General features: G+C 48.8%; 7 protein-coding genes across 7 annotated transcripts; 2 read left to right on the top strand and 5 right to left on the bottom strand.

Annotated features, from left to right (window-relative positions):
* Nucleotides 1-1,240: 1,240 nt before the first annotated feature.
* BKA67DRAFT_569769 (uncharacterized protein) lies at nucleotides 1,241-1,952 on the bottom strand (the record flags this gene model as incomplete). The annotated part of the gene is made up of 3 exons (XM_046103123.1): nucleotides 1,241-1,570; nucleotides 1,644-1,754; nucleotides 1,818-1,952. 3 exons carry the CDS (start codon nucleotides 1,950-1,952, stop codon nucleotides 1,481-1,483), a joined length of 336 nt encoding a protein of 111 aa, XP_045957741.1. The 3' UTR covers nucleotides 1,241-1,480.
* An 816-nt stretch (nucleotides 1,953-2,768) lies between these two features.
* On the top strand, nucleotides 2,769-4,021 carry BKA67DRAFT_537140 (uncharacterized protein; the record flags this gene model as incomplete). Its single annotated transcript, XM_046100267.1, has 2 exons — nucleotides 2,769-3,509; nucleotides 3,560-4,021. The coding sequence occupies 2 exons, from the start codon at nucleotides 2,769-2,771 to the stop codon at nucleotides 4,019-4,021; spliced, it is 1,203 nt and encodes a 400-aa protein (XP_045957742.1).
* A 3,291-nt stretch (nucleotides 4,022-7,312) lies between these two features.
* Nucleotides 7,313-7,708, bottom strand: BKA67DRAFT_519101 (uncharacterized protein; the record flags this gene model as incomplete). Its single annotated transcript, XM_046098065.1, has 1 exon — nucleotides 7,313-7,708. A coding segment is annotated over one exon (396 nt), but the record flags the coding sequence as incomplete, so codon positions are not given.
* A 634-nt stretch (nucleotides 7,709-8,342) lies between these two features.
* Nucleotides 8,343-8,883, top strand: BKA67DRAFT_660079 (uncharacterized protein; the record flags this gene model as incomplete). The annotated part of the gene is made up of 2 exons (XM_046107558.1): nucleotides 8,343-8,692; nucleotides 8,742-8,883. The coding sequence occupies 2 exons, from the start codon at nucleotides 8,343-8,345 to the stop codon at nucleotides 8,881-8,883; spliced, it is 492 nt and encodes a 163-aa protein (XP_045957744.1).
* Nucleotides 8,884-8,886: 3 nt separating this feature from the next.
* On the bottom strand, nucleotides 8,887-10,332 carry BKA67DRAFT_569775 (uncharacterized protein). Its single transcript, XM_046103124.1, has one exon. It carries the CDS (start codon nucleotides 10,067-10,069, stop codon nucleotides 8,957-8,959), a length of 1,113 nt encoding a protein of 370 aa, XP_045957745.1. The 5' UTR covers nucleotides 10,070-10,332; the 3' UTR covers nucleotides 8,887-8,956.
* Nucleotides 10,333-14,541: 4,209 nt separating this feature from the next.
* On the bottom strand, nucleotides 14,542-14,877 carry BKA67DRAFT_660081 (uncharacterized protein; the record flags this gene model as incomplete). Its single annotated transcript, XM_046107559.1, has 2 exons — nucleotides 14,542-14,666; nucleotides 14,715-14,877. 2 exons carry the CDS (start codon nucleotides 14,875-14,877, stop codon nucleotides 14,542-14,544), a joined length of 288 nt encoding a protein of 95 aa, XP_045957746.1.
* Nucleotides 14,878-19,050: 4,173 nt separating this feature from the next.
* On the bottom strand, nucleotides 19,051-20,045 carry BKA67DRAFT_569799 (uncharacterized protein). Its single transcript, XM_046103125.1, has 2 exons — nucleotides 19,447-20,045; nucleotides 19,051-19,387 (listed from the first exon to the last, which is right to left on the bottom strand). Exons 1-2 carry the CDS (start codon nucleotides 19,812-19,814, stop codon nucleotides 19,237-19,239), a joined length of 519 nt encoding a protein of 172 aa, XP_045957747.1. The 5' UTR covers nucleotides 19,815-20,045; the 3' UTR covers nucleotides 19,051-19,236.
* Nucleotides 20,046-21,387: the final 1,342 nt, after the last annotated feature.

The following is a 21,387-nucleotide window of genomic DNA, read 5'->3' on the forward strand; positions in this document are numbered from 1 at the left end:
GTCCAGGGTACTTCCACAATAACCTTGCCAGGTAGGTTCTAGGCAAGCCCCAGCACCATATTGGCTGGTCATTTTCGATACGTAACAGCCTTTTACGAGACCTACGCAACAAATAAGTCAAGAATCCTGATTATGATGCTTATGATGGGTGATGTAATTGCAATCGATGGTCTAAAGAAAATTGGAATTCTTGTGTTGATTGACTCCTTCCACCCCTTATAAATGAGCTGGGCAGAACTTCTCTTATCAAGTCGTTAGTCCGCAGAGATCTCGGCGATGCCGAGAACTGTATAGCCGCAAGCGCTCTCAGATTATTGTGGATACCGCAATCCTGAAGGCAGCAACGTTTATGACTGAGGGGAATTGGAATCGGTATTCGGGATAATTAAACCGTCGCTTATGGACGAGTGAGAACACGATGTCCTTACGGTGGCAATGTCTCTTAGAGTGGTCTTTGGAAAGGAGAGAAGATCTCACCACGCAGTGTGATTCTCGGCGAAGATGAACAGAGTTTTTCCTGAATGTCGGCGTGCCCTATGTTGTTAGCGGACAGACGAGCTCACCGCTGTGGAATCACTGGGGTTCAAGGGTAACATATCGAACAACATATCCACTAGTATGGTACCCTAAATCCTGACTGCTCAAAACAGGTATTTAGCCAAGGACGAGCCTTCAATTTATGTGCGGCAACATGCATGTACTTTTAACAAACTGCTTCCTATGCTTCTATCATCGCTGCCTTCAATGACTCCATGGTTCCCAGGCACGGCTCATTCGTTCCTCATACAGGGTCAAAGTAAGTTTGAGTTGGGCATGATAATACAAGCATTGTCCTCATGTGTGCCCGTCCTCCATCCAGGTGGTCTCTTCCCTTGACTCCGAAAGCTATCTGATTGGTTTATCCCCGAGCTTGTGGCGGGAATCATCTGCTTAGCCTTGCCGGCTCTACGCTTTTGGAATGTTCCCTTCGCGCAACCCCTTTATCGTGCATAGGCTTGATGACCTGCTGCTAGCCTGAATCAGTATTACAGGATACCTCTGCCCGTGGCATAGTCAAAAGCCTTGCATAATTCCGACATACAGGAGTCAAGGAAACAGAAGAATTATAAGTTGCAGGGTTTCACGACTGAATGCCTACGAAATATACCTCAAGGGGCAGGAATGAACGGAATATTAATTTTATCCTCGTTATAGTTTGTCCTGACTTGGATATAAGAGGTCGGAACCAGGTTTCCACACCAAGTTGTGCCGACGCGAGACCACAACCGAAATGTGGCTTTTAGACAAGGTTCCGAACAACCAAAACGCATACGATGAGCCTAAAGGCCTACCTCAGATCCTTGACAAGCCCGAATTTGCCAAGCAGTATTCAGTATGAAGCCTAATGAAATACCTGCAATCATCCTCTGATCATCATTTCCAAAGCTATTCATACCACCGCTATCACATCAATAAGGGCATTGCTGAATACTTCCCTCGACTAGGCAACAGAACAGTGAGCGAAGTATGTTATGTTAGGCAGGTATTTGGTCGACGCATATACCCAGCAAGGATCTCCTTCTTTTTGACACTGCCAGTTCATCTACTGTTAACTTCCGCCTCTGAATTAAAAACGATTGATGCTAGGCGGATGGCCTACTCACTGCATATTGTGAGGGTGATTGGCAGACCTGAAAAGTACTGGTATCCTCTTGGAAGTCGCACTCTGTCGAGTAATCACCGGCATTGCATATGCCATCCGTTTGAGTACAAGTCTGCTCCGCGCGTAGTTTGTCAGTGGAGGACCTATAAAGTTTGCTTGAGGTATTTCAACTTACTCCTTGCGCAACGGCCCCAGGATATATGCCTGCGTATTCACAAGCCCGAGCCAGGTGCTGCGAGAGGGTATCGGCAGGTAGAGCAGTTGAGGCAGCAAATAAGGCTGCAGCGGCCGCAAAGGTGTGGTAGTGCATACTCAGTAGTGTATACAATGGTTACGGCTTTATAAATGAGAACTAACGAAAAAAAAGCTGACAAGGCGATCTGTAAGGAGGAACTGCTTTACTAGACTACAGTACGATAGGGAAGAAGTACTTATAGTGACATGTAAACACCGGGTTCGCCCACTCTACATAGACTCTGCACTTGTTTCCATCTTACAGTACACAGAGAATCAAAATCCGCTTCCTATCCTTCTCTCTTTTCTCTTCTATCGGAACATGGACAGTCCAGTTCTGGCTCCCAAGCAAAAGTACACTTTTCAACCTCGCTGGTACTATAAAACTTGAAAGCATGTCCTTTCCGAGCATGAACGCATATTTTCTGTGTCAAAAATCTATCCTCGGTGATGTTCAATTTCCTTGTAGTAGTGGATAAATCAGTAACTGCGAAAGAGCCTGATTGAAGCTCACGCTCATGGAATCAAAATTGACACGGTCCAAAAGAATACCTGCAGCATACATATAGGTCAGAGCCAGAAATGGATCGTCTGTGATTAGAGAAGAGAAGAGAGAGACAAAAGGAGGAAGGCGGTTTTGATTCCCTCTGTACAACCTTTCATGAAAGGTTGTACAGTATCCTAAACCACCGTGGTACTCCAGAGGTTCAAAAAGCCACTTTTAGGTCAGAGACAGAACTGGATAACCCGTGTTCAAAAAGAAGGGAAGAGCGGGAAATTGAGGAAGCCACTTTTTATCATGTCTGTACAGCATATCTGCTGTACTGCGAAAAAGTCACTGTAGGCAGAGCACCTCCACAGATCGTCGGATATTCACTACATCTCCCATATCATGAAGTTTTCACAAGTGCTATCTTGTGCTCTCGGCGCGGCGACCACAGTTTCCGTGACTCCGCCCCTTATTGCCAAGCGAGCCCCAACCGATCCTCTTCCCAACGAAAAGTTTGGATGGTTCAGCACGATCTCATTGGAGGATGCAAGGTCGGGAATTCTGAAGTCGCACAATGGTACTATTTCCAAAATTATGGAAGGCCTTGGAAACAGCTTCGAAGATGTCACCGATGAAATCGCTGAGTCCATAGGGCTTGGGTCATCGTCTCCGTCCCCAGCTTCATCTTCCACTGGTGAGCCGAAGATCGCCCCAATTGATGATCCAATCGATAACGTGACATCTGTCGCGATAGGTTGCGACAACCCAAACCAGCGGTTTGAATGGAGAGACTACTCAGACACCGATAGGCATGCATTTGCTGCAGCCTTCAAGTGTCTGATGGATGCGCCTTCGTCCGGCCGTTTCCCACCATCACAGAGCCGATACGAGGACCTGGTCCGCGTTCACCAGATGATGGCCAATACCATTCATGGCAACAGCATTTTCCTTCTCTGGCACAGATATTATGTCTGGACTTTGGAACAGATTATGAGGGACGAGTGTGGTTTTGACAGAGCTTTCCCCTGGTGGGATGAAACTCTTGATGCTGGTAACTTTTCTAGCTCTTCCATCTTCACGCCCGATTTCTTCGGGTCACTGCGGACGTCTACCAACGACCAGTATATCTGTGTTACCGACGGCGTTAGTATCACTTCCATGCAAACAGCATCAGGAACTAACTACCTGAATAGTACTTTGCCAACGCGGTTGCTCACATTGGGCCGGGCTCGGGTTTCCAAGACCACTGTCTCTCCCGCGCTGTCGATGAGTCCCTGACTGCCCAGTGCAATAAGAATTTTGTCAATATCTGCAATTCACGCGACAACTATTCCGATATGGAGAACTGTGCCGAGCTCGGTCCTCATGCATACGGTCATAACGGTATCGGTTCCGTCATGGCCGATGCGTCCTCGTCACCACAGGATCCTACTTTCTTCCTTCACCATCTTTTCGTCGACCGCAACTTCTGGCTGTGGCAAGACGGCGACGCTTCGCGCAAGACCAAGATCAACGGCTGTATCGACAACAGCAGTCCCTGCACACCTTTGACGCTGGATACTGTTATTAATGTGCAAGGGCTGAGACCCAATGTCACGGTCAGAGATGTTATTGATACACAGAACGGCGTCATATGTTACTACTACACGTACTAAGTCTCGATCCTAGTTCATAAAAATAAAGAAAGAATTGGCCAGGTGCTCACAGGCATAACGAAAGTCTTTATTCTCTGTTGGGAGTCTCCAAGCGCGGTTGAACACCGTGTCTACAATAATCATACATATTTAATCAAGCTTGCAGAACTAGGCCATCAGAGAGTGAAGTCTGCCGTAAACACTTGCTAAGACTCTGTCCCTAACCGTTCCCCGTGGCCCGGCTCAAGCCCGAGAGAGAGGTCGGGTTTATCGTATGGCTTTCGACAACTAAAAACAATCCAAAAAGGCGCCCAATACAGCGACGGGGACCCGTCAGATCGCGTGAGTCTTGAGCAGCTGAACCCAGCTGGCACTAGCCGCCAAAGTAGTCACTCGCCGTGAATAATGACTAGGTATTACAAAGATGCAAGAAGAAAATGAAATTGAATTCATCGTCCCCTAGAATATAAAGACTGCTGTTCTTGATAGTCCTCGTCCATCCTTCTGAGAAGCTCGCCCAAGCCCCGTCTAGCGGGATTCAGAGGAGCTTCAATGCGAGCATCCTCTGCCTTATTCCAATCTAGATATGCCATCATTTCCTCCTTTCTCCATTCCCTTGATCCAGTTGATTCAGAACAGCGTTTTCCCATCTGCTTGAAATCGCGACACCATGAATAGCTCGCTTTGCTGTATCGCGTTGGTAGCCTCATCGCCTTTCGATACTCTTGGTTGGTTTTGATGCTCCCACGCGCTTGGGCCTTATACCAATCTTCTCTTGCATTGACGTATCTTTCGTAAATAGCCCGGGGGTCATCATATCTCATCGGGCTTGGTGGGGGTGAGGGGCTTGATAGAACAGGCGACGGGGAGGGCAGCGGTTCAACAATTATACAGTCAGCAGTAGCATCAGCATCGGCGGCAACATTACCAGCGACCTCAGCTATTGCGTCAGGAGTAATACGAGCAGCAGCAAGTACTTCAGCAGCAGCCGGGGCTTCATTAATGCCTACGGCAAGGGCTTCACCAGGGGCTTCAGCGGAGGTTGCGGTAACAGTGAACGAGGCATGGGCAGCTTGAGCAGCAGCTTGAACAGCAGCTTCATTGGCGGCAGCGTTCGCAATAGCATTGGCAACTATTGTGGCAAGAGATAGCTCTACAGGCGCTGGAGGCGCTGGTGGTATTGGTACTGCATGAATATCTTCGCGGTAGCAGCCATCCCTGCGTGGCGCTGTTGGCCTTTGTGCGGCCCCTTCAACTGCCTCAAACCCGCTGGGCTCTCGTCGTGTACTTGATCGCGGTGTATTCAAATGAGCGGTAGCTCGATCAAACCGTTGCCGAGGCTCCAATAGCAGTTGGGGTGTACCAATTCGCTGTAGATGCCAATGGGAGTGGAAATGCTCCAACGTTAATGGTTGGTTGGTTTCCATCAACGTTTCTAACGTATGCATACATGGAAGCCCATTGCTCTGGGTAAACGTACCTGAACACCGTGGTTGTCTTTAGGGGCGATACCGGCATTGGTAAGACCGGTAAGCGTGGTCTTCTCCGTAGTAGATAGCTCTCGGAGGACTGGGTGGGAAATAGGGTGTGGGCTTGGTCCATGATTATGGGAAGCAAAACGTTGATCAGGGCGGTGTTTCAAGGTCCACAAACCACCTGATAATTCTTTGACTATCACAGAAAACACACAGCCGCTGCCTCGGCTACTCGTGTTCCGCTGTCGTTCTTTTAAGGGATCAGGTGGCTTAGTACGACGGTCGCAACAGTATGTAACCGTTAGCTTGCCGGACTTCTCTTTTGTCGATCTTCCATTAATAAACGCGTAATGCCTTGGAGCTGCCGATGCGTCGATCGCTTTGAACAAAGCATCTCGGGATTCATATGTATTTTCAGGCGGTAGGCAATCGGCGGGAAACGCTGCCATGGCGGTAACGAACGAATAGAATTGCTAATACATAGCTGCAGAGTAGGCGTGTCTTAGGGAAACGGGCAAAAGGGGTCGCCCGACGGGCCCTTCGCTGTACTAAGTCTAGTCACGCGATCTTGGTGCGACGGGTCCGTCGATTATTGAAGCGACGGGGACCCGTCGCTGTATTGGGCGCCCGGCCACAACCTGAAGAGCGGGCCGCTGCCTGTGATATTCTGCACTAAATAGCACAAATCAACGGGAGAAATCGGGATTGTCGAGGGAGAGATATCATCAACGATAAAGCCTGTTGCGAACACGTGTTCCAATGAACCCAATACATGCATAATAGTAGTGAGATAAGAATAGAAAACATAGCATATTAGATTCCGTCCAAGGAAAGGTGCTGTCGATGGAAAAGGTACCCAGGGAACTGAGATACGCTAATACAGGCTCTCCATCTGGTCGATGACTTTGCAAGTACCGTTGTGGGCCTCGGCTTTCGTCCAGAAAGAATGAGGCCAGAAGTGCACGATCCTCAACCACCCCCAACCAACATGAGCACTCCTTGCTGCTCGAACTGTACGTGAGACATAGATATATTTGTTTAAGAACTAATTTCTTTCCACGTGAATTACCCTTCCATTTTGCCTCCCTAGTATCCAGGGCTTGTCTCCTGATAAAGCCTTCCAGATGATCCCATAACGTTAGATTGTGCTCGATACCCTATTGCTTTCTACGAAACTCCAATCGTTTGGTTCACCACTGTAACTGTTGATGCAGTTTACACATTGTACAGTCAGTACCTTACCATGCCAGTTGGCATTCTTTGGAGCAAGCTTGATCACCCCTGGATTCTTCAAGTACGTCATGGCCGTCCATACCTTGCCGCCCGTCTGTACACGTACCAAGTCCTTGAGGGTGCGAACCTCTGAGACATCTGAAGCGCGTTTCTGCTCCCAAAGGTTCATTGTAATGTTAGCGATTTGTGATCGCAAGCAATTGACCCCTCGCTTAAAGTTGCCTTCGTTTCTCTCAATAGTCCTACTAATAGTGGCTTCGCACGTGTTGGGGTCGTAACTATGTTCGTGGAGATAATTCAAAATATTTGGACATTTATCCCTCAAATCACCGCACCAGTCCATCGAGGATAGTGCAACATTTATTTTCTCGCCTCCGTAGTCTGCTAGATTGAAGCCCACCAGTATTGGATTCACTCCAGCTGCTACAGCGGCATCGAACCAATCATCTGACGCAAAAATACTGGTCCAAATTATGATGTGCTCTTCCAGCGCATTTGTTAGAGGCACAATCAATGCTTTAGCTGCTTTTCGGAGTGCATAGGGTGGAATTCTTTCCGCAACTCGTAGCTGTATTTCATGTGAAAGGTCGCCTAGTGAGAATAAAGATTCCATTCTGATCAATTCGGCGGCTTTTCCGCAGCTGCAATGCAAGAGTGCTTCCATGTCGAGGAAATCAGACGCGGATATTATGCGCAAAAGCATGGCCTCATCAACATTGAGAAGCTCCCGCTCCCTGTCTTGAATTTTGTTGTTTTTGTCGTAATTATCGAAATTGTAGACAATTGGGTTATCAATGTGATATTGATACCACTCTTCAATCAATTTCAACGTCGCTTCTTTGATAGAGTGCAGTGGTATTGGCTTTCCTTGTTCGACCTCTCTGGGGATAGTTTCGAGTAGACCACGAAGAAGACCTGAACATTTGGCGATTGTGCGAGGCATGTGGACGAGTATACCGTCGCTGCTCTGAAGCAATATTTCATCCGTTGACTGTACCATCGCAGAAGGCTATATGACAACAAAAGTTTAGGACTGAAAGAAATGTCAACTTGCATTAGCAACCTATCTATACTTATATATCACTGAATTCAGTAGCCTAAATGCCTTTATTGACTTCCATAATTTGTATTTCTTGCGCTTTCTCTTGTGTCCAGTATTGGCCATTAAACTATAAGTTTCTATGTACTGTACAGACAGAATCAAAATCGGCTTCTTCTCTTTCTCTCTCTTCTCTTCTCTTTGAGCACGGACAGTCCAGTTTTGGCTCCCACTCGGAAGTACACTTTTGAACCTCTGTCGTACCATGGAACTTGAAAAATGCCCTTTTCGGCCCTGAACGCATATGTTCGGTGCCCAAATCTATCTTCGATGACGTACAATTGATGTGTACTGTAGTAGTGGGTGTATCAATACGTGCGAAAGAGCCTGGCTAAAGCTCACGCTCTTGGAATCAGAATTGATACGGTCCAAAAGAGTACTTAGGGTATACGTACAGGCCAGAGCCAGAAATGGATCGTCTGTGCTTAGAGAAGAAAAGAGAGAGACAAAAGGAGGAAGCCGGTTTTGATCTTGTCTGTACATGTTTCAGACGCTTTCGTCTAGTTTCCCAGTGACTTTCCTGTCTGCCTATAACATGTCTCCTTCTCACGAAATCACGAGGACCAGGAGAAGAGGATACCGGTGGCGAAGAATGCCAACTATCCCTCTCTATGGCTCTTCTTCACAGCAGCGTCACTCCGAGAATATACCGCTGGATGCCGATCACCCAACGCAGACGGCCACTTTGCCGGCTTCCACCTCTGAAGATACAACAGTCCGGCAACTTGAAGCAAGCATGAAAAGGTTCGAGCAACAAGCAGGCGATGCAGAAGTTCTTAGGCTCATTATGCTACAGAATCAGCATGCTGTAGGTCATCATCACTCTAGCCATCGCTTCATGCTTTTAATTGCGGATAACTTCAGCACTCAGACGGTGGATACTGGGTAGGCCTCCCCAAGTCATACTCATTTCGCCAAATTGACAGTGTTCAAGCTTAAAGCGGTTCGACCAAAAGCTGCAGGAATGGGTCTCGAAGTTGCAAGTGGTCATTGAGCGGGACGCGAAGAGTGGCCAGCAGGACTTTTATGATCCTACACTTGTTGGCATGGAGCCTTCCGATTTCGTACTTGAGTAGGGATACTATATTATTAGAAGAAGAAGAAAGGAATGCAAGTTTCCATGTTACTGAGCTTGTGCTATTGTACATATCATGGCGCTACCGACTTGGCTAACATCTTGGTCTCGACACGAAAGCTCCACGAATCAACCTGCTTTGCCCATATTCGCAAAATCGGGTGGTGCAATCCCAAGCAGAACCCTGTCCAGTAGGGACTGCTAGGCACCTCATCGGTTTCTCGGAAAACCATACTCGTGTATCGGTCCACCATGAGTTCGCGGATGTCTTCCGAGAAGGTCTGGAGGAGAGTACGGTTGGCCTGTTCGAGAGTCAAGAAAGTTCCGCAATCTATGAATGCGGGAGCATGACCAGCTCGGTCGACAAAGGCTTCTACTTGGAAGTTGTATCCGCAGTCAGGGTAGACGTCCATCCACATACGCGTGTTTCGGAAGATCTGGTCGGTCATGATCATAGGATAATGGATTTTCACACGACCGTGGGGCGTTTCTAGACTGACGGGTGTAGAAGAAGGTTCGAACCGACGTTGTATTATCGGGAATGTCGGGGGTGCAGTTGGAGATGTCTGTGGTATTGCTGAGATTGGCCGTGGTATTGCAGAAGGCAAAGAGGGCCTTGTCATAGGTCGCAAGGACGACTGACGTAAACTTGTGGTTGGCGATGCTTGAGCTCTTGCCAGGGCTTGTCTCCTTAATTCGGAAATTCTGGAGTTGATGATCGGACCGTGTCTGGTCCAAGAAGCCATAGAAGGGACACGAGAGTGTGACAGCGCAGCAGACGGCCTAGCTGTTGACACTGAGCTTGAGTGGAACGAGGGCACTGGAACGTTTTTCGATACGTTGCCGTTCAGCATGGGTACTGTTGGTCGTATTGCCGACACATTAGAGTGGCGGTCAGCCGCTTGCTGAGTATCTTGTGGGGAAACCAAATTGTCCGTTCTGTTTACAGCTCGATCTTCAGGTCGATCGCTCGGCTCAGTTTTGATGATGAGTCTTGCAGTGATCGGCGATTGAGCACGTTTGTCGCGCCTCCGTCGACGGGGTTGGCGATTGGCGGGAGTGCCTCGAGAATTCGCGGGTTTGTTGACTTGAGCGGCAGTGTATGGTTGAGTTTGCCCGACGGCTGCTCTTGAAGCATTGCGTATCGCCAATCTTCGCGACCGCCGGTGAGGAGAAGACCAGTCCATGGGGATCTAGTTGTAGGGCAAGCAAGATAAAATCACGGGGAAGGGGACAGTGGGGTTCCCACCACGAGTGACTCGGAACGTAGCAGTGTCGTGAGGTCTTTGCTGAAATACAGATGTCCCCAGGGTACAATATGAGATGGGAAGAGAGGAGTAGGTAGAATATAGGAAATCGAAGAACTGGATCTCAGATTTTGGGAGCAATCAGACGATGAAAGTAGAAAGCTGGAGCAAAGGCGCAACCGAGGCAAAGAGACAAATCATTGTATCGAAAGAGAGGGTGGAAAGCATGTGGATGGCCTCGTCATGGCGGCCGTGGGATCAAGTCTCGCAGACATCCAGTCTAGCTCATGGGGCTAGATCGATCACTAAACCGGTCGGACAGACAAGCCTAGAAGTGATGATTATGTGAGTTCGGAACTGATTTGCAAGTGGCTAAGCCCAGTACGCATTTGGGAACATGGCCTGCTGCAAGCAGGGAAGCCGAAAATGCATTCCATACCTGTACAGTACTGTACTGCACGTAATGATCCACTATTCATGAAATACATTTCTGGTATCCCAGACCGGCCCCACATGGATCGATTGATGTGGGGCCTATTGGGCATACTATATGGCTTGACAGGACGAACAAGGGCAAGAGGATCCGCTTCCTGCTGTAACGGTTCAGGCCTACAGTGACAGCCAGAATCGCAGCTGTCCAGGAGACCTTCCCGACCACGCCAGGCAGAAGAACAAACGCAAGTCCAAGTAAGTCCAGCCACCCACTGCAGAAGGAAAATATGGGGCGACGACGAGGCGACCCATAATAAACGAATATATAAGCCCGTCTCTCCTCTCCTCGACTCAGCTTTCTTTTCTTCCTTCTTCATCACCTTCGGGTGTTCCGTCTGTCAGTCCTTCGTGGCGGCAGATGTAACGTCTTGACGCTCTTCGAGCCGACAGACAACCCCACGTGGAAGTCCTGGAGACTACACGTGATGTTCCTCGCCAGCATCTTCGGATCTGGCGGGTGAAAGCCTTCTGTTGTCGCTTCGCGATGGCAGCTTGTGCCGTCTGCAGGTTCTTGGAGCCTATGGATGACCCCACGTGGAAGTCTTGGAGACTACACGTGCTGTTCCTCGCCAGCATCTTCGGGTCCTGCGAGTGAAGCCTTCTGCTGTTGCTTCGCGCCGGCGGTTTGTGCCGTTTGCAACTTTCTCCTGAAGCTTGCAGATGACCCCACGTGCAAGTCCTCGAGGCTACACGTGACGTTCCTCGCCAGCATCTTCGGGTCCTGCGAGCGAAGCCGTCCGCGACTTTGACTAGTCCGGATGTGTCATCTGGCAGGTTCTCTCGAGCCTGTCAGATGGTCCCCACCTGGCAAAGTGCTTCGAGCCTAGCAGGTGAAGTTCCTTGCGGGTGCCCTCGGGTAACTAGCAAGTGAGAGCCGCTTGGTGAAGTGCCTTCGGGCCCACAAGCGATGCCGTCTGAAAGTGCCTCGGAGCCTACAGACGATGCCATCTGGAAGTGCCCCGGGAGCCTACAGATGATGGATTGCTTCCCTCTTTTCCCGCAGACGTCCTATCTCCCTAGGTTTCCTGCGGGGGGTCACAGATGTCCCAACCCTGTGTACCGGCCAGCGAAGGCGGCCTCTGCAACCTGTTCGTGGTGCTGGCTACGAACCTGCTGTCCTGGCAAGAGCTCTTTCGAGTCTCTCTTGTCGGGGGTCAACAGAGCCAATGCAGAGACGCATCTTGTAGAATTTGTGGATTTTCAGTAGACATTATGGCATACACGTACATAGATAAATGAATATACGCTGGTCTCGGCTTGACCATTTCGCGAATGATGTATAGGCTCACGATCACCGTGTCCCATGTCTTGTGCCGTTTCCTCGCCTCTTTCTCCATCTCTACCCTGCTTGACTGCCCCCACTGTATCTGACTGTCCATCAGGAGTATGTAAGTAAATACAGTACAGTTCTGGTCGGTCATGGCAGCTTGGTCATCTCTGTGCCGTTTCTGGTTTCGTCGCTGTCGCTGTCGCTGTTGTGTTGGCGACAAATCAGGGTCTTGTCACTGTCAGGCACGGAAAGGAGAATCTCAGACAAACCTGTCAGATTGTGGAGACAGCTAGGGTGTCCGATTTCGTGGTCATGCAAGCACCGTGATCACCAATACTATACATAGCTGGTTCTGCTTCCACGAAATCAGAATGAAAGCAATCCAAAAATGAGCGAAGGACGTCCATTGATCAAATCTGATTCTGGTTCTGGTTGGACCCCACCAGGACGCTTTTGAACGTCGGTGCAGTACTGCTTCAAGCTTTGTGTGCGCATTTGCATACCACTTTTGAGGCGTATGGATTTGTCGCGCTGTTCCTCCTCAATCAGGTATAGCGTTGACCACTATTTGGTCGCGTCAAAGTGGGCGGGCGTCGCGTAGCCGTTTTCCCCCACAACAAGCCGACCGATGCGCCTCTTCTGTACTCCCTGTCGAAAATGGGACGGCCCGAAAGAGGCCACCGACGAAAAGCACGACTCAAAACCAGGCCTGTCCAGCCACCCGAAACGATCGCGACAAATTGCGACAGGTCATTTCCGGCCTGACGAGAAGCAAACACGACTCGTTCCCGACCGAGTGTACAGAAATGGTGGCCGACCCCCCGAGGTTTCGTGTCATGACTGGACATGATTCAGGATCAGCCTGTTTCTAGCATGTTCAGGCAGCCTGAGATGCCAATTCTGGGCAGCAGTAGACCGGGTACGAATGTGCTCCTCTACCGAATGCGTCCCTCATCTATTGATTGCAATCCTTCTTATGTTATCCACGTACCATCACACGTGAGTCTAGTTCCCTGCGGGAGTCACTGGGGTGAACACGAGATTTGGTTGCATTATGTCCTTCTCCCCCCGGCCCGCAGCTTTCCTCGACCGATTCTCTCGGTCAAGATAATGTACAGTATTGACAGCATCCATTCTCCCACGGCCCCAGGTTATCGGTCATGTCTACGCAATAAGCTGCCTCTTTCTTTTTTTCTTTTTGTCTTTGTCTTTTTTCCATACGCAACATGGCGTGCTCTTTATGAGGTCCAAAATTCGTGTTCAGACTCTTAGTTAAAAAGCTAGAGAATCTGCCCAGAAAGACTCACAGTTTCAACAAAGTGCTGTAAACATAGTTGGATTGTTAAAGCAGTTTTTCCAACTCCACCGTCGCCTAACACCACCAGCTTGTGCAGTACCATTTTACACGCCATGTTTGGGATGTAAGCTTAGGTTTAGCCACTCGGTGAACAGAGTGACAGTGTAATTCCGAACGGTGGGTAAATGGCGGACAAGGCTCCCAAAATATACGGAGGATCACTGCATATGGCGATGCGAGGGCAGTTCGGGGGTTAATATGAAAAGCATCGTATCGGAGAGCAGGGAACTGTTCATGATACGCGTTTTCGAGCTTTATCAGTATTGACAAAACCTGAAAATAGTCGTCAGCTCTACTCCGCACCTATCCCATCAGGCATGCGCGTGCTTGGGAATATGATGAGCGAAAGCTTGCCACAAGGAGCGGGCTGCATCCGATGGCTGCCTCCGCAGCTAGGATGGCCGCCGGGGCATTTCAGGGGGCGGCTTCCAACTTCCTGTAATGCAATGCATCCTGCACCACCCATAACATCGGCTCAGTTCACAGGAGAAAGCAACAAGGGCGCGGGTTGGAGTATGCGCACGGCGGGCCAAGCGAGTTCTTGGCAATTAATCCCTGTATGCATGCCAAGTATGTGGTAAGCGTATGTTCGGATAAAGCTCCGTGATATCCTTGGATGTTTTCTCTCCAGAAAACATCCAAGGATGGCACGGACTGTTCATCTGGGCGATGAGCGATTTCGCCACTTTTTCAGTGATGCATGGTCTGCCAAACTGCAAACGACAATGGCAGTAGAGTCAAGACGATTCGAAGCCTTCAATACACACCACTATGGATGCATGCTATCAATGGTCCAAGAATGAGCACGACCGAGTACAGTCCCTAGCGTTTTCAGTGTCCTAACCATCTCTCTTATTGCTTGCAGTACCCGTACAGTCCTGTAAGCACAATGTTCTTTCCACGATTACAGTATACTGTAAAGGCGAAATGGGATGGGTTGCGAGCGTGAGTGTCGCGTCACAGGGTACTTAAGTCATCATCCTTGAATTTCTATACTAGCTTGATGACTCTTCATGTGTAGCTACTGTTTCAACTACATGTCTAAATTGTTGCATTCCTGTCTTCGTCTTCTCTTTTTACGTTACACGCCGGAAAATTCTTACAATTACCAAGGATTCAACTTACAGCGCCAGTATCACTTATGTGTGTGGGGGTCAATGTTTCCTCAGGCCCGCTGAAGAACTATTGATTGATTTCACAGGGAAGTATTATGTCATGTCAAAAAGAACAAGTTCAGTCTCATTGCATGATATGAATCCACAATGATATAAGCGCCAATCGCTCTTCCACAAGCTACTGTACAATCTTTATGTACTCTTCTGGGTTTTTGAAAAGTCTCTGCCCAGCTTTCTCAAGACCGTGCTTTTCCAGCACATCGTGCCACTTATCTACTTCGTCCTGAGTTGGAATACGGCGACCTTTTGCCAGTCAGCCTCTCTCCACATAACTATCACGGGGTACTTAACTTGCAGCGCTATCGTCCACTATGACCCCGCGGGCTTTCAGATCACGGCAAGCACCAATCATAGAGAAATGAAGACCGTAGCCAAGCTCCTTCACTGCTGCATTAAAAGCTGGTAGGTAGGCTGGATCTGAAGCTGCATCCATAAATTCGTTTGGTGTAGCCATGGTTGATAATGAACAGTAGGGACAAATTTGGCGGAGCACTTGGAGTACAGTGGTCAGAGTACGGATGGAGGTGAAGGACTACTTGTATCATGCAGTAAAAGTAGTTAGAAGGCCTGCTTTTATGAATGCAACCGTCAGCTCTTTTGAAGAATCTTCGTATGCAAGTGGCTGGGGTTTCATGCTTCTCAACTGATGGCTTGTTGCCTTTCCAACGCATCCCTGCATGGAAGCGGCTGGACTTTCAGGCAACGATGAGACGATGTGGTTATAATGTAGGACATTACTAGCGTCTCTAAGGCACTCTCTCCCTGCTAGCGTATGGCCGACTCCTAACGACGCCTCAGGGTCGTATCGAAAACTTATAATGTGTAGGAGCGGTGTGAGTTATGACTATCTGGGTCAAGTGAAATGCAGAATTCTTACTGTGGCTAGAGCTGTGATCACACATGAGGAGCAAGGCAATTCACCTAATCGGATGAAGTACTTTTTTTCTTCACCTTCACGCCGCACTGTGAGAGGCGCAGTCAATGTATGTTTCAATTGACTATCCTATTGACGAGCATCTAAAGCTTGAAAAAGAAGAGAATTACAATTTTTCATCCATATGATGGCACAATTTGTAGTTGCAGATTCGCCACTTCGCCAGTCCGTCGAAACCTTATTGCTTGGGAAAGTGCGCGCGCCGGCAGCCATGCCTATAAGCTAGTCGGGTTTGAGCTTCATGGTCGCGCTCATGGTTGAAGGCTTTAGCTGACAACTGATAGACGGCCCATAGCCCGTAACACGCACCACCACTTGCCGTCGAATGGATTTACAACAAGTAGAATGGAAGCCCCGAGTTTTCAGGGACTGAAACTTTCATAAGCTCTAAGTCCTGCCGTGTGGGTTTAGACCCCCAAACCAGCTATAGCCTGTATAAAATTGACCGCACTTCCTAGCTCAGAAACAAGATACCTCCAAATGCAGCGACGCTGCAATGGGTACACTACAAACCCTATCTCCCACACTTTACCTTTCCAGGTAGTGATGGGGGTTGGACCAGGTCGATGTACCGCTGAGACGGACAAAATAGAATTTGCAGCTAAGCCAGATGTAACCACCCGGGCTTACTGTTGCTTGCCTGCAGTGATAATAGTTTGAGGACGCACCAAAATTCTGCATGTCCAATTATATCCTCAATTACTTGATACCTGTCGGTAACACCGAACGAGATCCGGTAAGAGTAGAAGTTTTATATAAGCTGGTCGACTAGTAAGGATTAATTGGATAGACTTGACACTATTCGCTTAATTTCAGATGGAGGGAAATTCTAGACTTGTAAGCCCGAAATAACTTGAGAGGTAGACTCTTTGACATTTCATGCAGCAAAGTCCGAAGCCGAATGAACAATGCAGAAAAGTAATTTTATGCCATTCAAGAAGTAGAGTCTAGACTCAGGTGGCCTGGACACTACCGGTCTGACGACGTTGCAACGCAGGTACTGGATTTTGGCCAGCGCTGATTGTGGCAACGTGTTCATCGTTACAATATCTCCCCTGTCAACACAAATGTTTCTGTCACTAGCACTGAAGTTGCAGGAATGCAAAGGGGAAAAAGGCGATGCATGGTCAGAACTATGCCGTATTAGGGTGCAGGAATCCGGTACCCCAAAACGGTTTAGACTTCCACTGATGCCACTACGTATCACTAGGGTGAGCACCGAGATTGTCTTTCCGTTCTGCAGTGTAACTTTAGATGTCTTCCACACAACTTTAGCCTGTACGAGACTGTTCTGAATCCTTGACCGAGAGTAAAGCTCACATACTGGATATCTCCGACTGCAATCTCGCTATGATTGATGTACTACAAATTCTACCTCTCGCACTTCATGCTTCCGGTGACAGATGGAGGCTGGGCCCAACGGGAACAGACCCAGCTACTTCACGAGGCATAAACTGCATTTCTAACGTTACGTGGTTGATGGAGGAGCAAAAAAGTAATATACTTTGAAAAGACAAACTGGTCTGAAAGCGGCTTCATCAGGCTGCAATTCGTTGTACTTGTGTTACCCGAATATTTCCAGAAACCATTATGGGCACCAGTGGCCCTGAGTCTTGAGGAAGCCGCATTCCAGGCTGTATGTGGTCGCTGCGATGGAGCAAGAGCCATTCGCAAGTCTGGTGCTCTCGACACTGTCGCCAGAACAATATTATTCAAGTGTATCTCTACAGGCTCGACGACCTTTTTCGCTCTTTACAATGCTGGACTGGGATTTTGGTTGTCGCTAGCCCTAGCTTCGGCGTCTATCTATATTTTGTTTGTCGACACACATATTTGGGTCGCTAGCGGAGGAGGTGCAGAAATGTAAAAGTGAGAGGGATGATGCTATGTATGTCTGAGCTTCCTATACCATTCGGCCCGAAAACTAATGGAAAACACAGAGAGGGAGACAATATCGATGCCAGTGTAAAGAACCACAAGCAAAGGGCATTTCTATCAGCAACAGCATCACAGGACGTAGCGCGCATCAGATGGAGGTTCATACTATGTTTTCCGTTAGTCATTATGTGCTTCGTGGTGAAGTCTCAAGACATGCCGATGTTCTTCAAGTTGGCCCACCAGTTATCATCAGCTGATGAAATGTTCGAGAAGTTTGCGGATAGCAGACTTAAAGCTTCAAAGATACTCCAAAACCAGTATATTCCCCCGTTGGTTGTCGCTGATTGTTCTCAAGCTTGGAGTGCATACGGCAGACTGCCGAAGAGCGCCAGAGCGCACGAAAGTAAGTCATGCTAGGTTTCTTTTGACCCTAGGTTTGCTGTATTGTATTGACTGAAGACTTACAGAACATACACAAGCTGATGACAATGTATGATTACCATAGCCCGAGTTTACAACAACCATTTCTCCCGGATCGGACACAATATCATGAAGAAGTCACTACACTTGGAACATTGATTAAGGCTAGACTTTTGGAGTGTGAAGATAGATTCGGCTTCCATTTCAGCAATAGCTAGGATAAAGTGGTCAACCATGTATCACATGAATCCCTCGGCGGCTTTGCCAAGGATAAGGAAGAATAGGTGACAGATTGTGGTCGGGAGTAGCTTGTGCCCCGGGTGAATCTCGCATGCCACTTTAAGTGTAGAGAGAACTTGGCTAGGCTTAGTGCTGTAGAGTAGCATTTCATCTTCAACGGAGTTTTCCACTCATAACTCATGGAGACGGAATGGTTATCCTGGTCCATAATGCTCATATCGTTACAGCGGGCAGGGTACTCCGGAGAGACGCAATGCAAGCCACAAGTGCAAGGTCTCCATCTACTTATGCCACCACCACGTATCCTGAATGTTCTAGCCCGTTCTCCTGCCTGGCCACGAATGGTCTAGATTAGCATACTGCTTCGTATATGATAATTAATGTAGGACCTTGCAATTATCCAGATATAATAGGAGCTACTATAGAATAGATCCCTTTGTGGAGTACTGCAGGCAAAGTAGTTGTCATAGCTTGTTGGTCATGCATCTACGATACCATCCAGAGTGGCTTGCAACGAGGTATGTCAATGACGAATCATGTATCTCCGTCATTTGGACTAAAGCGTATGCAAGGTAAAGACCGACGCCAACCGGTGAGTCAAACCGGTGAAGCCAGAGCACAAGAAGCTTTATCAGGCTTTGATTGACGTTGTTTAAATGCTCTCCTACTGTAACTTCCATTCAATGCTTCTTACTCTTCTTGTATACCAGATCTACAGTACTTCACCTGAGCACTTTTGACCCACTGGCAAGCCACCATTCAGCAATATATCAAACAGACTTCACAAGGATATATGTTGAGCTGAATCAGTCGAACAAGCCGGAAGACAACGAAGCGTTGGTAGCTGCAGTCCGTACAGTTATTCACCTACGGTCCCATATTCTTGCCGATGGACGTAGACGAGCGAAGGAGAACTCAGCAGAGGTTAGTGGCACAGTGATTATATGCGTTCAATGGCTAATCTTGTCGCAAGACTCTATTTCTGGAACAATCTGCTTTTTGGCTCATCGAACGCAGTCTGATAGGGCATTGCCTTTGCGCTTGGCAATTGGATCACAAAGTGTGTGAAATCTCAGCGGAGGCACCGCGAGACGATTCCCCTGATTTCTACTCCAGGCGCTTCGCGGATTTTATGAAGATGGCTCAAACCAAGCTTGTTCTGAATATTTAGTCATTGCCACTATATAGCTAGTGGGATTTAATCTGCCAGGTGATGCTTTTGCTATCGAGGTTGGCCCATATTTACGTCACTCTCTCCTGTGGGTCGCGGTATCGGCCGTGCTATAGCATTCCACGATCTGAGCGGCTCGAGCTGCTCTTATGGGCTTCAAAAGCCATATACTATATTGTATACGCAACGATGGAGATGAGTAAGCAGAAGCTAGTTGCGGTGATGGAAGCTATGGCGATGGCCGACCATGTACCATCCCGCACAGCGTATACGTTTAGCAAGGTCGTGCTGAAGCCGAGTAGTGAGTTTGTGAGCAGTGGTCTATTCAGTCATTAGAAAGGTTTCAATCTAACGTCAAAACGAACCTATGATGTACTTGCGTGATGATGTTGTTAAGACTCCAGCTATAATTGCACTTCCAGACCCACCATATACAACTTAACCCTATCAGAGAAACAATGAACAAGAACAGTGCAAGTCCAAGTAAAGGAGAATTCTGAAATGCCTTCAGCGCAACCTCATTGTCTTCCATCATGGTGCTGAAAGCTTCGGAGCGATTCATGGTTGTGAACGTGGAAGAGAGAACGATGTAGCCTGCCAACAAAGTCCAGCTGAGCACCTTGGGTGAGATGGCGTAATACCAATGCACAGATTGGTCGTTCTCGATCACCATCTTGATATACAAGTTACGCTTTCTTCTGGGCGGCAAAGTAGCAACACCTGCAAGGCGTTTTAGGCTGTCCGCCATTTGAGTTCAAGGAGCTATGACAACTTGAGCAGGAACAAAGTGTACTGTTGAAGCGGTTCGAACACAACTTCCGTCTCCTTGCCCAGATCATATGTAACCAGTCCCGCGCTCTCGCCGTCCGGAAGACCGACCAGCACGTCCCCCAGCCGGATGTCGCGCGCCGGCCTTCGCGACAGGTCAGGCAGCCCAAACCAGAGATTAGGGAAGCGCAGCCGCCGATCCTGTCCCGTATCCTGGCCTGCCGATAGCGTCACTACGACGATGTTAACCCTAGCCCGCACATGCTGCCTGCGTGGAACACATAGTCGTCACCTCCGCCCATGCGAACCGCCGGTATGTCGCTCGTCTACCATATAAAGAGCCATTTAGGCTTCTGTATCAACAGAGGCGATGCAAGCCACCGTGCAGGCTTTCGGGTCGAGGGTGCCTGTCCGTCTCTTGTAGACTCTCTGTGTTGCTCCCAATTCGCGATCAGGAGTCGTCTCGTATCCGATGGCTCTGAGTGAATAATACCAATACTGGCTTCGGTGGTTCGCGCCGTCCAATCGGGCAGGTCATGTCGTTGTCGTTGTCGTCGTCGTCGTTGTCGTCTAGGACACGTCGGGAGCCTCGGGCGGCTGAAGGCGCACATTCGTCGGTCAAACAACCCCGCATCAGGAGACTGCGACCTGCAGGCCCCGACGGGGCCACTGTCAATGGTGTTTGGGATTTGTGCTCGTGCAGACGCTGTTGTTGGTACGGTTTCGGTTCCGATTGTCGACCAGGGCGTCATGTAGTGCCTCGCCAGCAATGGCCCAATTGAGTGCACCAACCCCTAAAGTGGCTGGGTCGATTGTGTGCAGCTGCCCCAGCTGACTACGTGTATGCCTATCCATTACTGTGCGTGCCCCTGCATGTGCCTGCATGACAAGGCCACTAGCTCCCCAGTTGTTCGTTAAAATCCAACCGGCGACGCTGATCATGCTCCGTGGAGTTTTGATTTTATTCTCCACCAGGAAGAGTGTCACTATGTGTATTGAATGAACCGTTACCGAATATTTAGGTTAACCTAAGCTGACACTTCAAACACAACGATAGCGACGCATCCACGAACCGACAACACACGGCGACGACCTGACGAGGGGGACGGCGAGGCGACGACAGCGACGATCCTCCATTTTTCCACTGCGCCGCGCCGACGAAGCGACAAGGCTGCGACGACGGCGACGATGCGCGCTCGCACCCGACAAGGGGATGCCAACGGCCCCAGCGAGGGAACGGCGACGACAATGATGCGAGAATGAAGACGATCGATCCCGATGAGAAGAAGCCACCCTCAACCGAGCCTTTGTCGGATCGTGCCCGCGCCGTTATCGTATTTAATCGATAGAACGATCCATCCGTGTCATATATCTTGCCCCAAATTCGAGTCGCTCGCTCGCTCTCCCTCTCTTAGAGCACTAAATGACAAACGTGAGAGACGGAATTGGCGAAAAGCTGGAAGGCGGACACGAGTAAATCTGTAACAGTTGGACGCTTCGGATAGGGTCTTTTCGTTCTTAAATAAAGAAATAAGGAAAACAACTAACCTACC

The sequence above is a fragment of the Truncatella angustata genome (genome assembly GCF_020726525.1).
Source record: "Truncatella angustata strain MPI-SDFR-AT-0073 chromosome Unknown BKA67scaffold_5, whole genome shotgun sequence".
NCBI lineage: Eukaryota > Fungi > Ascomycota > Sordariomycetes > Amphisphaeriales > Sporocadaceae > Truncatella > Truncatella angustata.

Bases quoted from the DNA above. Each gene is read 5' to 3' on its own strand.
- BKA67DRAFT_569799 (XM_046103125.1), bottom strand. From the start codon at position 19,814: ATGGCGGACAGCCTAAAACGCCTTGCAGGTGTTGCTACTTTGCCGCCC. The intron at 19,388-19,446 runs GCAAGTACATCA...ATGACTGAATAG, and splicing joins AGTCTTAACAACATCATCAC to ACCACTGCTCACAAACTCAC.
- BKA67DRAFT_569775 (XM_046103124.1), bottom strand. From the start codon at position 10,069: ATGGACTGGTCTTCTCCTCACCGGCGGTCGCGAAGATTGGCGATACGC.